This window comes from Tamandua tetradactyla, chromosome 2 (genome assembly GCF_023851605.1).
Source record: "Tamandua tetradactyla isolate mTamTet1 chromosome 2, mTamTet1.pri, whole genome shotgun sequence".
NCBI classification, from domain to species: Eukaryota; Metazoa; Chordata; class Mammalia; order Pilosa; family Myrmecophagidae; genus Tamandua; species Tamandua tetradactyla.
This window is the reverse complement of record NC_135328.1, coordinates 121854087-121866122: the sequence shown is the minus strand read 5'-3', so window position 1 is coordinate 121866122 and position 12036 is coordinate 121854087. Positions and strand designations below refer to the sequence as shown.

General features: G+C 38.7%; 1 protein-coding gene and 1 long non-coding RNA gene across 14 annotated transcripts in view; one reads left to right on the top strand and one right to left on the bottom strand.

Annotated features, from left to right (window-relative positions):
* Window positions 1–12036, top strand: part of FANCC (FA complementation group C) — a 446081-nt gene that overhangs the window by 383314 nt on the left and 50731 nt on the right. For all 13 annotated transcript variants that reach the window (XM_077148703.1, XM_077148704.1, XM_077148701.1 and 10 more), the window contains 2 exons: window positions 1330–1382; window positions 2595–2694. In XM_077148703.1, the coding sequence (XP_077004818.1) occupies window positions 1330–1382; window positions 2595–2694 (153 nt within the window). The remainder of the gene's footprint in view (window positions 1–1329; window positions 1383–2594; window positions 2695–12036) is intronic.
* The window catches only part of LOC143673769 (uncharacterized), a 48774-nt gene that overhangs the window by 3994 nt on the left and 32744 nt on the right, over window positions 1–12036 (bottom strand). The window lies entirely within an intron of this gene.

The window sequence follows — 12036 nt, the reverse complement described above, 5'->3', positions numbered from 1 at the left end:
CTTATTTATAAGAATTTCTAGTTGGTTTCTTTTAGATAAAAATGCACATCAGTGAAGGATTAAAGAGTGTGGGAGAGAATAAGGTAGATTTAACCCACGTGTTTTACTTAAAGAGTACATATTTTAATTTGCAAATCACAAATCTCTCTCCTTCAAAAAATTATAAGAAAATTCTGTAATTTTAATAAGGCAATGCTCTTGCCTAGTTTTCTGGGACAGCCTGCAGTGGAGGTGTGTGAACGCTAGATGGCACACATTTTACAGCTCACGTCTCCGTGCAGGACTGAGCAGGGGTGGGAAAGAACTCGGGAGATAGGCACCATTCTTCCCAGAGTGGCCCAGAAACCCTGACAATCAAAGCATGTCCTTATTTATTTATTTTTTCTTCTTGAAGAGACTATGAAAGAATGTTGTCCAAAATTAGTCACATCAAGCAATATAGGACCCAATAAGATACCCTGTAGGCCCCAATACGTGTACATTTGGGTGCTACTATAATATATCTGTTTTAGAACACAAGTATGCATTTTCATCTAAATTAACTCGTGCATTGAGCTCTGGCCAAAAATATATAAAACCTGGGTCAGGTCCACTGAAACCCCCATCCCCAGCCACAGGCGGCCAGGTTCTGTAGATTTAAGCACGTAAAAACTTCTTAACAAAATATTCGAGGAATAAATTAGATAGGTTTCATCATTCAAGGATTCAAGGTGATGGGCTTTCTCTCTCTCTCTCTTTTTTTTTTGCATTATTCCTCTTTTCATCCTAAATGACTTAAATTACTATATTCATACTGCACTAAAATGCAACCGTTTGGTCCAACATGGCAGAGGTCACTCCTTTCCTTAATAATAACTTGAAGTTATTATGTACTATAATAAGGAACAAACAGGTAGTATGTTTACCCAGACCTGACCCTTTGGTACATATAGGCTATGCAAAGAGTTAAGGCTTAGGTACATGAAGTAAACCTAGCAACACAGGAAGGCTCTGGGTCTTCACCACAGCATGCCAACACAAGGGATTTTTAAATCTCCCATGATACTTATTCTTTTTTCTGGGTCATATGGGCTGATGATAGAAAATGTGGAACATGCTGAAGAGTATAAAGAGGAAATAAAGCTAGTCCCCTGTCCAAAGATGACCACTGATTGCATTTGTATACAGGGCTTTTTCTGGGCACCCATGTGTCATTTTTTCTAACCCAAAAGAATATGTCCATTTTTGAGTCACCACCAGTTGTGGACAGTTCGTTTGCTTAATAGTTGCAAATCATTACTAGTGAAATATCCGTGATATTTTACTTTCTCACAGTGTTTTCCTTTGTAGCCTCAAGCAGCCTGCCATCCTGCCATATTCAGAATTGTTGATGAAATGTTCAGGTAAATGTTATGCTTTTTCTGCTGGTAATAGATCTAACATGCTCAATTTTCAAACATGAATTTAAAAATTCTGTGAGTGGCTAAACAATAAGGAAATTAAAGTTTCTTTCTTCTTATTACTCTGATCTTTCTGGAAATTAGAGGTTAAAAATTAAAAAGTCAGTGTATATTTAAAAGCCAACACCTGGTGTTTTAGGTAATGTTCTCTTTTTTTAACCTTTTTAAAGTATAATAATAATGATAGAAAAGCAGGATTCAATCAAGTATTCATGTAGGAGTTTTCTCAGCTCAAAATAAAGAGTAGCAGTATACTCCTTTCACCACATGGGGGCTGACCAATCTTTTTAAAGGATTTTAAAGCTAAGATAGATAAATAAATAAATGGCAAAATAAACTGCATGTTTATCCTAGAACACATCATTTTTATTTTGAAAATACAAGTACTTCTTGGAAAATGAATTGGATTTACAGATTACAGGAAGAGAGGAGATAGCTGCATATTAGGTTGGATTATGGTAGAGAGTTAATGGGAGTTTTACAGTTGGAGTCGTGAGGCTGAACCCCAGTGGGGAGCTTGTCACCCAGGGAGTGTCTCTAGCCTCTTTCACAGATGCTGATGTAGCCAGGGTATCTGTCCTCTCCTTGCCCTGTCATACACAGCAGGGGAGGCTCCAGGGCTGAAGGCAAATGTTGGGGAAAGGAGTTTTTCCAACAGTAAACAACCCACCTCTGGGGTTGGTTTTGAAACATACTAATGTAAAGCTAAATGAGCACAGAATACTTTTTCAGTTGTATCAGTCTAGATACAACCTGCAGATTCTTCCACTACCTGCTGGGTGAATTTTGGGCCCTTTTATTCCTTTGGGCAACTCTTTCTCTACCTGCAAAAGAATGTTTGTTGATATATGTCCAGGTGTATACTGCACAAATATTTTTAAAGAGCATTGGGCCTCAATTTGAAAGGGTTTTGCAGTGCTTAATAATTGATGAGCCAAGAAAGAGAGCTCTGCATGTTGGGTATTTATAGATATTATTTAGAAATGGGAGTGACATTTCTTCTGCTTCCACACAGGTCTAAAATCTGATGAGTTGAGATACTTCTGAAGCTTTTGGTGAAAATTAATGTCTCTATTCTCCCCTTGTATATAATTCAAATTTATATGTTTGCCAGATTAATCAGATTCTGTTGTGATTTGACTTTGTGTTGCTCAGGTATGTGCTTCTGGAAACTGATGGAGCCCCAGAAGTACTGGCTGCTGTTCAGGTGTTTACACAATGCTTTGTAGAAGCTCTGGAAAAACAAAACAAGCAGGTTTGTTATATTGCATATATTATTAGTTTCTCCCCAAGGAAAAGAGGCTATTAAGAGTTTTTGGCTAATTACCCAAAAGAAACACTTAATTTTCAGTGATTTTAATGTACTGTGTTGATTATAAAGAAAGCTTCCAAATGAATGTACAAAAAAGATGAAACCATTTTAATTGAAAATAAATCAAGATAGTTCCTGTCTGCCCAATTCCCTAGTACCCAGAAACATTTTTCTACTGTTGTGGCTGAGATCTCTGTCATGTCAGCATATGCTGACCCAGAGGACAGATTTCCTATATCCTGTTGTGTTCACTGAGATGTTAAGTGGGACTCTGCTTCTCTGGCTTATCCTCCTAGTCCAGCGGTATGCATTCTGGAATCTGTGTGGATGTGCTGAATAGGAAGTGCCACTTATTACAAAGCAATACTGGAAATTCTTAATTATTAGTTTCTGTTCCTATGTAAAACATAAATGTGAATTGGATTCCAGAAGGAAAGGAGGTAGCAAGAGGGGCAGTTATAGAGGAACTGGGGATGGCAATGACCAAGGGGTGTAGGCTAGACACAGTCAGTGTTCAAGAAGCCAGGCACGGGCCCTGCAGGAAGGCTTGGCTCTGGGCATTGCTATCAAGGGTTGCGGACCAATTAGTGGAACATTTGCTGCCAGGGAGCTTTTGCCTTTGGGCAATTTAATTGGCCTTTATTTCTAATAGCCACATACTTAATATTTCTGTGGCACTTTGCCAGAGTGCCAGGTCCACTGCATCTTACTGTGAACCATGCCATTATCCCTTGTGATGCTTTCTTCTTCCGTTTTACCTGAGAACAGTGCTGTGATGCTCAGCCCTGCTAAGATCCCACACACCCATACGTCAAAGAAACCTCACAGGTTTTAGCAGATGTTTCTACTTTTTGAGGCAAGCATAAATTTTCATGAGTTATTTTTTTCCCATCATCTCTCTCCCTCAGGTTGCTAACTAGACTGTAGCAAGCAGTGTTGTCAGTGCTACCCTCCCTGGAATCCGGGAGAGCTCTGCTGAAAGGCACCAGCTGGCCCTGACAGTTATTTTGAAGCATAGCTATAAACATTTTACCCTCCCTTGGACCCACTTTGTATCCCTAATTAAGAGTTGACCTCGAGAAACCCTCTGTGTTGACTCCTTCAAGCACACCTAGGTTGAGGTGGAGGCCCCTGGTCAACATCTTGCTCTTTAGCCCTAGCTTAAGTTTGTTTTTCTTATCAGTATTGCTGCTGGGTCTCTTTGTTGGCCCTGGGCACTATGGATTGGTAATGTGGTGGCAGTTGCTTTTATTTTGAACAGTCCCCTCAGCAGGCTCCATGGGTCTGGTCGTGCAGGAGCCGCAGTCTGGAATTTTATGTTTATCACTCCTTTGCTTTTTCTGCAAATAATTTGATCATATTTTTATGACTGCCTAACCGTGCTTTATTTAGGTTTGGTTGTTTTGCACTTTATATGAAAAACAGAAAAGTAGCCTACTCTGTAGTTCTTTGAGACTTGCTTTTTTCCATGTAGCCTGTTACACTGATTCATTTATGTTGCTGCTTCTGGCTCTGATGAACTATTGCTGTGTAGTGTTCCACTGTGAAATTATACTACAGTTTTCTTGCTAATAGGCATTTGAGTTGTTTCCAGATTTTTTCTCATTGCAAGGTTGCTCTAAATATTCTTGCATATATACTTAGGAGTAGAAGGGCTTGGTTGTTGGATGGTTTTAGTAGAAACTGCCAAATTTTTTCAAAGTTGGCTGTACCAATTTACCCTCTCACAGCAGGTTATGAGAGATCTCTTTAATCTACATTATCTCCTGTTGTCAGAAATGTTTATCTTTTCCCAGAGTTTGTCATGGGCTGCCATACGATCCTCTCAGATTTTTCCTTGTAGCTGCTCCAGAATATAGGAGGCTAGAAGGCTTAAATACTTTTTTATCATCACAGTCGACTTTTTTTCCTTCTTTTTTTTTTGTGAAAAATAACATACATACAAAGAAGCTATAAATTTCAAAGCACACCCCTTTTGTAGAGCCACGAGAAAGCCAGTAGATGCTGCCATATTTGCCATGTGCCCTTCCAGCTGAGAGAGAAAATTGAACATCATCGGCCTTCTGGAACCAAGGCCAGGATCTGACCCGATGGAATGAACGCCTGAATCTCTGGAGCCCCAGCAAAGCAGGTGCTCCAGAACAGCTACTAGAGAAGTAGAAACGATCCAGAACAGCTCCCGGAGCCACAACAGAGACCAAGAAGACAGCGTACCCCATTCTGGAATGGCTGACTGGCTGGGAGAACTCACTCCAGTGAGATCGCCGAGGGACGTGGGCTTCCCCGGGCCGGGGCGGGAGTCGGCCGGAGTCCCTCCCTCCCTCCTTCCTGGGCCGGCTGGGAGAATTGGACAGGCGGTCCCCTCAAGCCTCGGCAGCTGGCACCCCCCCCAACACGCGACCCCCCGGACCAGCTGGGAGAATTGGATCGGAGATCCCCAAGCTGTGGAGAACGGCGACTGGGATCCCTTCCAAACACGTGGCTTCCCGGTCCAGCTGGGAACGGTGGATAGGCACTCCCCCAAGCCGCGGCGGCTGGCGCCCCCCCACCATGCTTGGTGCCCCGGGCCAGCTGGGAAATTTGAACAGGCGCTCCCCCAAGCCGCGGAGGCCAGCGACCCTCCCAGCGCGCGGATCCCCGGGCCGGCTGGGAGATTCGGATTGGCACTCCCCCAAGCCGCTTCGGCTGGCGACCCCCCCCCCCTACAGCGAGAGTTTTCCAAAGTTAAAGGAGCCACAGCATCTGTTACTGGTGGGACCCGCAGACAGATGAGCACCACGAGCACCACCTACTGGCCAGGATAAGAAAAACAGAGCCCAGAGATTTCACAGAAAAATCTTTCAACCTGCGGAGTCTTACACCCAGGGAAATCTGATTAAATGCCCAGACGCCAGCAGAAGATAACAGATCACGCTCAGAAAATTGAAAATGTGGCCCAGTCAAAGGAACAAACCAATAGTTCAAATGAGATACAGGAGCTGAGACAACTAATGCTGAATATACGAACAGAAATGGAAAACCTCTTCAAAAACCAAATCGATAAATTGAGGGAGGACATGAAGAAGACATGGGCTGAACAAAAAGAAGAAATAGAAAAACTGAAAAAACAAATCACAGAACTTATGGGAGTGAGTGAAGGACAAAGTAGAAAAGCTGGAAAAAACAATGGATACCTACAATGGTAGATTTAAAGAGACAGAAGCTAGAATTAGTAAATTGGAGGATGGAACATCTGAATTCCAAAAAGAATCAGAAACTATAGGGAAAAGACTGGAAAAATTTGAACAGGGGATCAGGGAACTGAATGACAGTATGAAGCGCACAAATATATGTGTTGTGGGTGTCCCAGAAGGAGAAGAGAAGGGAAAAGGAGAAGAAAAACTAAGGGAAGAAATTATCACTGAAAATTTCCCAACTCTTATGAAAGACCTAAAATTACAGATCCAAGAAGTTCAGTGCACCCCAAAGAAAATAGACCCAAATAGGCGTTCTCCAAGACACTTACTAGTTAGAATGTCGGAGGTCAAAGAGAAAGAGAGGATCTTGAAAGCAGCAAGAGAAAAACAATCCATCACATATAAGGGAAACCCAATAAGACTATGTGTAGATTTCTCAGCAGAAACCATGGAAGCTAGAAGACAGTGGGATATATATTTAAATTACTAAAAGAGAAAAACTGCCAACCAAGACTCCTATATCCAGCAAAATTGTCCTTCAAAAATGAGGGAGAAATTAAAACATTCTCAGACAAAAAGTGACAGAGAGAATTTGTGACCAAGAGACCAGCTCTGCAAGAAATACTAAAGGGAGCACTAGAGTCAGATACGAAAAGACAGAAGAGAGAGGTTGGAGAAGAGTGTAGAAAGAAGGAAAGTCAGATATGATATATATAATACAAAAGGCAAAATGGTAGAGGAAAATATTATCCAAACAGTAATAACTCTAAATGTTAATGGACTGAATTCCCCAATCAAAAGACATAGACTGGCAGAATGGATTAAAAAACAGGATCCTTCTATATGCTGTCTACAGGAAACACATCTTAGACCCAAAGATAAACATAGGTTGAAAGTGAAAGGTTGGGAAAAGATATTTCATGCAAATAACAACCAGAAAAGAGCAGGAGTAGCTATACTAATATCCAACAAATTAGACTTCAAATGTAAAACAGTTAAAAGAGACAAAGAAGGACACTATCTACTAATAAAAGGAACAATTAAACAAGAAGACATAACAATCATAAATATTTATGCACCAAACCAGAATGCCCCAAAATACGTGAGGAATACACTGCAAACACTGAAAAGGGAAATAGACACATCTACCATAATAGTTGGAGACTTCAATTCCCCACTCTCATCAATGGACAGAACATCTAGACAGAGGATCAATAAAAAAATAGAGAATCTGAATATTACTATAAAGGAGCTAGCCTTAACAGACATTTATAGGACATTACATCCCACAACAGCAGGATACACCTTTTTCTCAAGTGCTCATGGATCATTCTCAAAGATAGACCATATGCTGGGTCACAAAGCAAGTCTTAACAAATTTAAAAAGATTGAAATCATACACAACACTTTCTCAGATCATAAAGGAATGAAGTTGGAAATCAATAACAGGTGGAGTGCCAGAAAATTCACAAATACGTGGAGACTCAGCAACACACTCTTAAACAACAAGGGGGTCAAAGAAGAAATTGCAAGAGAAATTAGCAAATACCTTGAGGTGAATGAAAATGAAAACACAACATATCACAACTTATGGGACGCAGCAAAGGCAGTGCTAAGAGGGAAATTTATTGCCCTAAATGCCTATATCAGAAAAGAAGAAAAGGCAAAAATGCAGGAATTAACTGTCCACTTGGAAGAACTGGAGAAAGAACAGCAAACTAACCCCAAAGCAAGCAAAAGGAAAGAAATAACAAAGATTAGAGAAGAAATAAATGCAATTGAAAACATGAAAACAATAGAGAAAATCAATAAGACCAGAAGTTGGTTCTATGAGAAAATCAATAAGATTGATGGGCCCTTATCAAGATTGACAAAAAGAAGAAGAGAGAGGATGCAAATAAATAAGATCAGAAATGGAAGAGGAGACATAACCACTGACCTCACAGAAATAAAGGAGGTAATAACAGGATACTATGAACAACTTTACGCTAATAAATACAACAATTTAGATGAAATGGACGGGTTCCTGAAAAGACATGAACAACCAACTTTGACTCAAGAAGACATAGATGACCTCAACAAACCAATCACAAGTAAAAAAATTGAATCAGTCATTCAGAAGCTTCCTAAAAAGAAAAGTCCAGGACCAGATGGCTTGACATGTGAATTTTATCAAACATTCCAGAAAGAATTAGTACCAACTCTCCTCAAACTCTTCAAAAAAATTGAAGTGGAGGGAAAGCTACCTAATTCATTCTATGAAGCCAACATCACCCTCATACCAAAACCAGGCAAAGATATTACAAAAAAAGAAAACTACAGACCAATCTCTCTAATGAATATAGATGCAAAAATCCTCAACAAAATTCTAGCAAATTGAATCCAACAACACATTAAAAGAATTATACATCATGACCAAGTAGGATTCATCCCAGGTATGCAAGGATGGTTCAACATAAGAAAATCAATTAATATAATACACCATATCAACAAATCAAAGCAGAAAAATCACATGATCATCTCAATTGATGCAGAGAAGGCATCTGACAAGATTCAACATCCTTTCCTGTTGAAAACACTTCAAAAGATAGGAATACAAGGGAACTTCCTTAAAATGATAGAGGGAATATATGAAACACCCACAGCTAATATCATCCTCAATGGGGAAAAATTGAAAACTTTCCCCCTAAGATCAGGAACAAGACAAGGATGTCCATTATCACCACTATTATTCAACATCGTGTTGGAGGTTCTAGCCAGAGCAATTAGACAAGAAAAAGAAATACAAGGCCTCAAATTGGAAAGGAAGAAGTAAAACTATCACTGTTTGCAGACGATATGATACTATACGTCGAAAACCCTGAAAAATCCACAACAAAACTACTAGAGCTAATAAATGAGTACAGCAAAGTAGCAGGTTACAAGATCAACATTCAAAAATCTGTAGTGTTTCTATACACTAGTAATGAACAAGCTGAGGGGGAAATCAAGAACCAAATTCCATTTACAATTGCAACTAAAAGAATAAAATACCTAGGAATAAATTTAACTAAAGAGATAAAAGACCTATATTAACAAAACTACAAAAAACTGTTAAAAGAAATCACAGAAGACCTAAATAGATGGAAGGGCATACCGTGTTCATGGATTGGAAGACTAAATATAGTTAAGATGTCAATCCTACCTAAATTGATTTACAGATTCAATACAATACCAATCAAAATCCCAACAACTTATTTTTCAGAAATAGAAAAACCAATAAGCAAATTTATCTGGAAGGGCAGGGTGCCCTGAATTGCTAAAAACATCTTGAGGAAAAAAAACGAAGCTGGAGGTCTCGTCCTGCCTGACTTTAAGGCATATTATGAAGCCACAGTGGTCAAAACAGCATGGTATTGGCATAAAGATAGATATATCGACCAATGGAATCGAATAGAGTGCTCAGATATAGACCCTCTCATCTATGGACATTTGATCTTTGATAAGGCAGTCAAGCCAACTCACCTGGGACAGAGCAGTCTCTTCAATAAATGGTGCCTAGAGAACTGGATATCCATATGCAAAAGAATGAAAGAAGACCCATCTCTCACACCCTATACAAAAGTTAACTCAAAATGGATCAAAGATCTAAACATTAGGTCTAAGACCATAAAACAGTTAGAGGAAAATGTTGGGAGATATCTTATGGATCTTACAACTGGAGGCGGTTTTATGGACCTTAAACCTAAAGCAAGAGCACTGAAGAAGGAAATAAATAAATGGGAACTCCTCAAAATTAAACACTTTTGTGCATCAAAGAACTTCATCAAGAAAGTAGAAAGACAGCCTTCACAATGGGAGACAATATTTGGAAATGATATATCAGATAAAGGTCTAGTATCCAGAATTTATAAAGAGATTGTTCATCTCAACAACAAAAAGACAGCCAACCCAATTACAAAATGGGAAAAAGACTTGAACAGACACCTCTCAGAAGAGGAAATACGGATGGCCAAGAGGCACATGAAGAGATGCTCAATGTCCCTGGCCATTAGAGAAATGCAAATCAAAACCACAATGAGATATCATCTCACACCCACCAGAATGGCCATTATCAACAAAACAGAAAATGACAAGTGCTGGAGAGGATGCGGTGAAAGAGGCACACTTATCCACTGTTGGTGGGAATGTCAAAGGGTGCAACCACTGTGGAAGGCAGTTTGGCGGTTCCTCAAAAAGCTGAATATAGAATTGCCATACGACCCAGCAATACCATTGCTAGGTATCTACTCAAAGGACTTAAGGGCAAAGACACAAACGGACATTTGCACACCAATGTTTATAGCAGCATTATTTACAATTGCAAAGAGATGGAAACAGCCAAAATCTCCATCAACAGAAGAGTGGCTAAACAAACTGTGGTATATACATACGATGGAATATTATGCAGCTTTAAGACAAGATAAACTTATGAACCATGTAATAACATGGATGGACCTAGAGAATATTATGCTGAGTGAATCCAGCCAAAAACTAAAGGACAAATACTGTATGGTCCCACTGATGTGAACGGACATTCGAGAATAAACTTGAAATATGTCATTGTTAACAGAGTTCAGCAGGAGTTAGAAACAGGGTAAGACAATGGGTAATTGAAGCTGAAGGGATACAGACTGTGCAACAGGACTAGATACAAAACCTCAAAAATGGACAGCACAATAATACCTAATTGTAAAGTAATCATGTTAAAACACTGAATGAAGCTGCATCTGAGCTATAGGTTTTTGTTTTGTTTTGTTTTGTTTTGTTTTGATTTTACTATTATTACTTTTATTTTTTTTTCCATATTAACATTCTATATCTTTTTCGGTTATGTTGCTAGTTCTTCTAAACCAATGCAAATGTACTAAGAAATGATGATCATGCATCTATGTGATGATGTTAAGAATTAATGATTGCATGTGTAGAATGGTATGATCTCTAAATGTTGGGTTAATTTCTTTTTTTCCGTTAATTAAAAAAAAAAAAAAAAGAGAAGGGATAATTGGAGATGAAGGGATACAGACTGTACAACGGGACTGGATATAAAAACTCAGAAATGGACAGCACAATACTACCCAATTGTAATGCAATTATGTTAAAACACTGAAAGAAGCTGCATGTGAGGTATAGGTTTTTTGTTTTTGTTTTTTTTGTTTTTTTTTCTTTCTATTATTGTTTTAATTCTTATTCTGTTGTCTTTTTATTTCTTTTTCTAAATTGATGCAAATGTACTAAGAAATGATGAATATGCAACTATGTGATGTTATTAAGAATTACTGATTGTACATGTAGATTGGAATGATTTCTAATTGTTTTGTTAATTCTTTTTTTAATTAATAAAAAAAAAATTTAACTAAAGAGATAAAAGACCTATATTAACAAAACCACAAAAAACTGTTAAAAGAAATCACAGAAGACCTAAATAGATGGAAGGGCATACCGTGTTCATGGATTGGAAGACTAAATATAGTTAAGATGTCAATCCTACCTAAATTGGTTTACAGATTCAACACAATACCAATCAAAATCCCAACAACTAATTTTTCAGAAATAGAAAAACCAATAAGCAAATTTATCTGGAAGGGCAGGGTGCCCCGAATTGCTAAAAGTATCTTGAGGAAAAAAAAATGAAGCTGGAGGTCTCACGCTGCCGGACTTTAAGGCATATTATGAAGCCACAGTGGTCAAAACAGCATGGTATTGGCATAAAGATAGATATATCGACCAATGGAATCAAATAGAGTGCTCAGATATAGACCCTCTCATCTATGGACATTTGATCTTTGATAAGGCAGTCAAGCCAACTCACCTGGGACAGAACAGTCTCTTCAATAAATGGTGCCTAGAGAACTGGATATCCATATGCAAAAGAATGAAAGAAGACCCATATCTCACACCCTATACAAAAGTTAACTCACTATGGATCAAAGATCTAAACATTAGGTCTAAGACCATAAAAGAATTAGAGGAAAATGTAGGGAGATATCTTATGAATCTTACAATTGGAGGCGGTTTTATGGACCTTAAACCTAAAGCAAGAGCACTGAAGAAAGAAAGAAATAAATGGGAGCGCCTCAAAATCAAACAC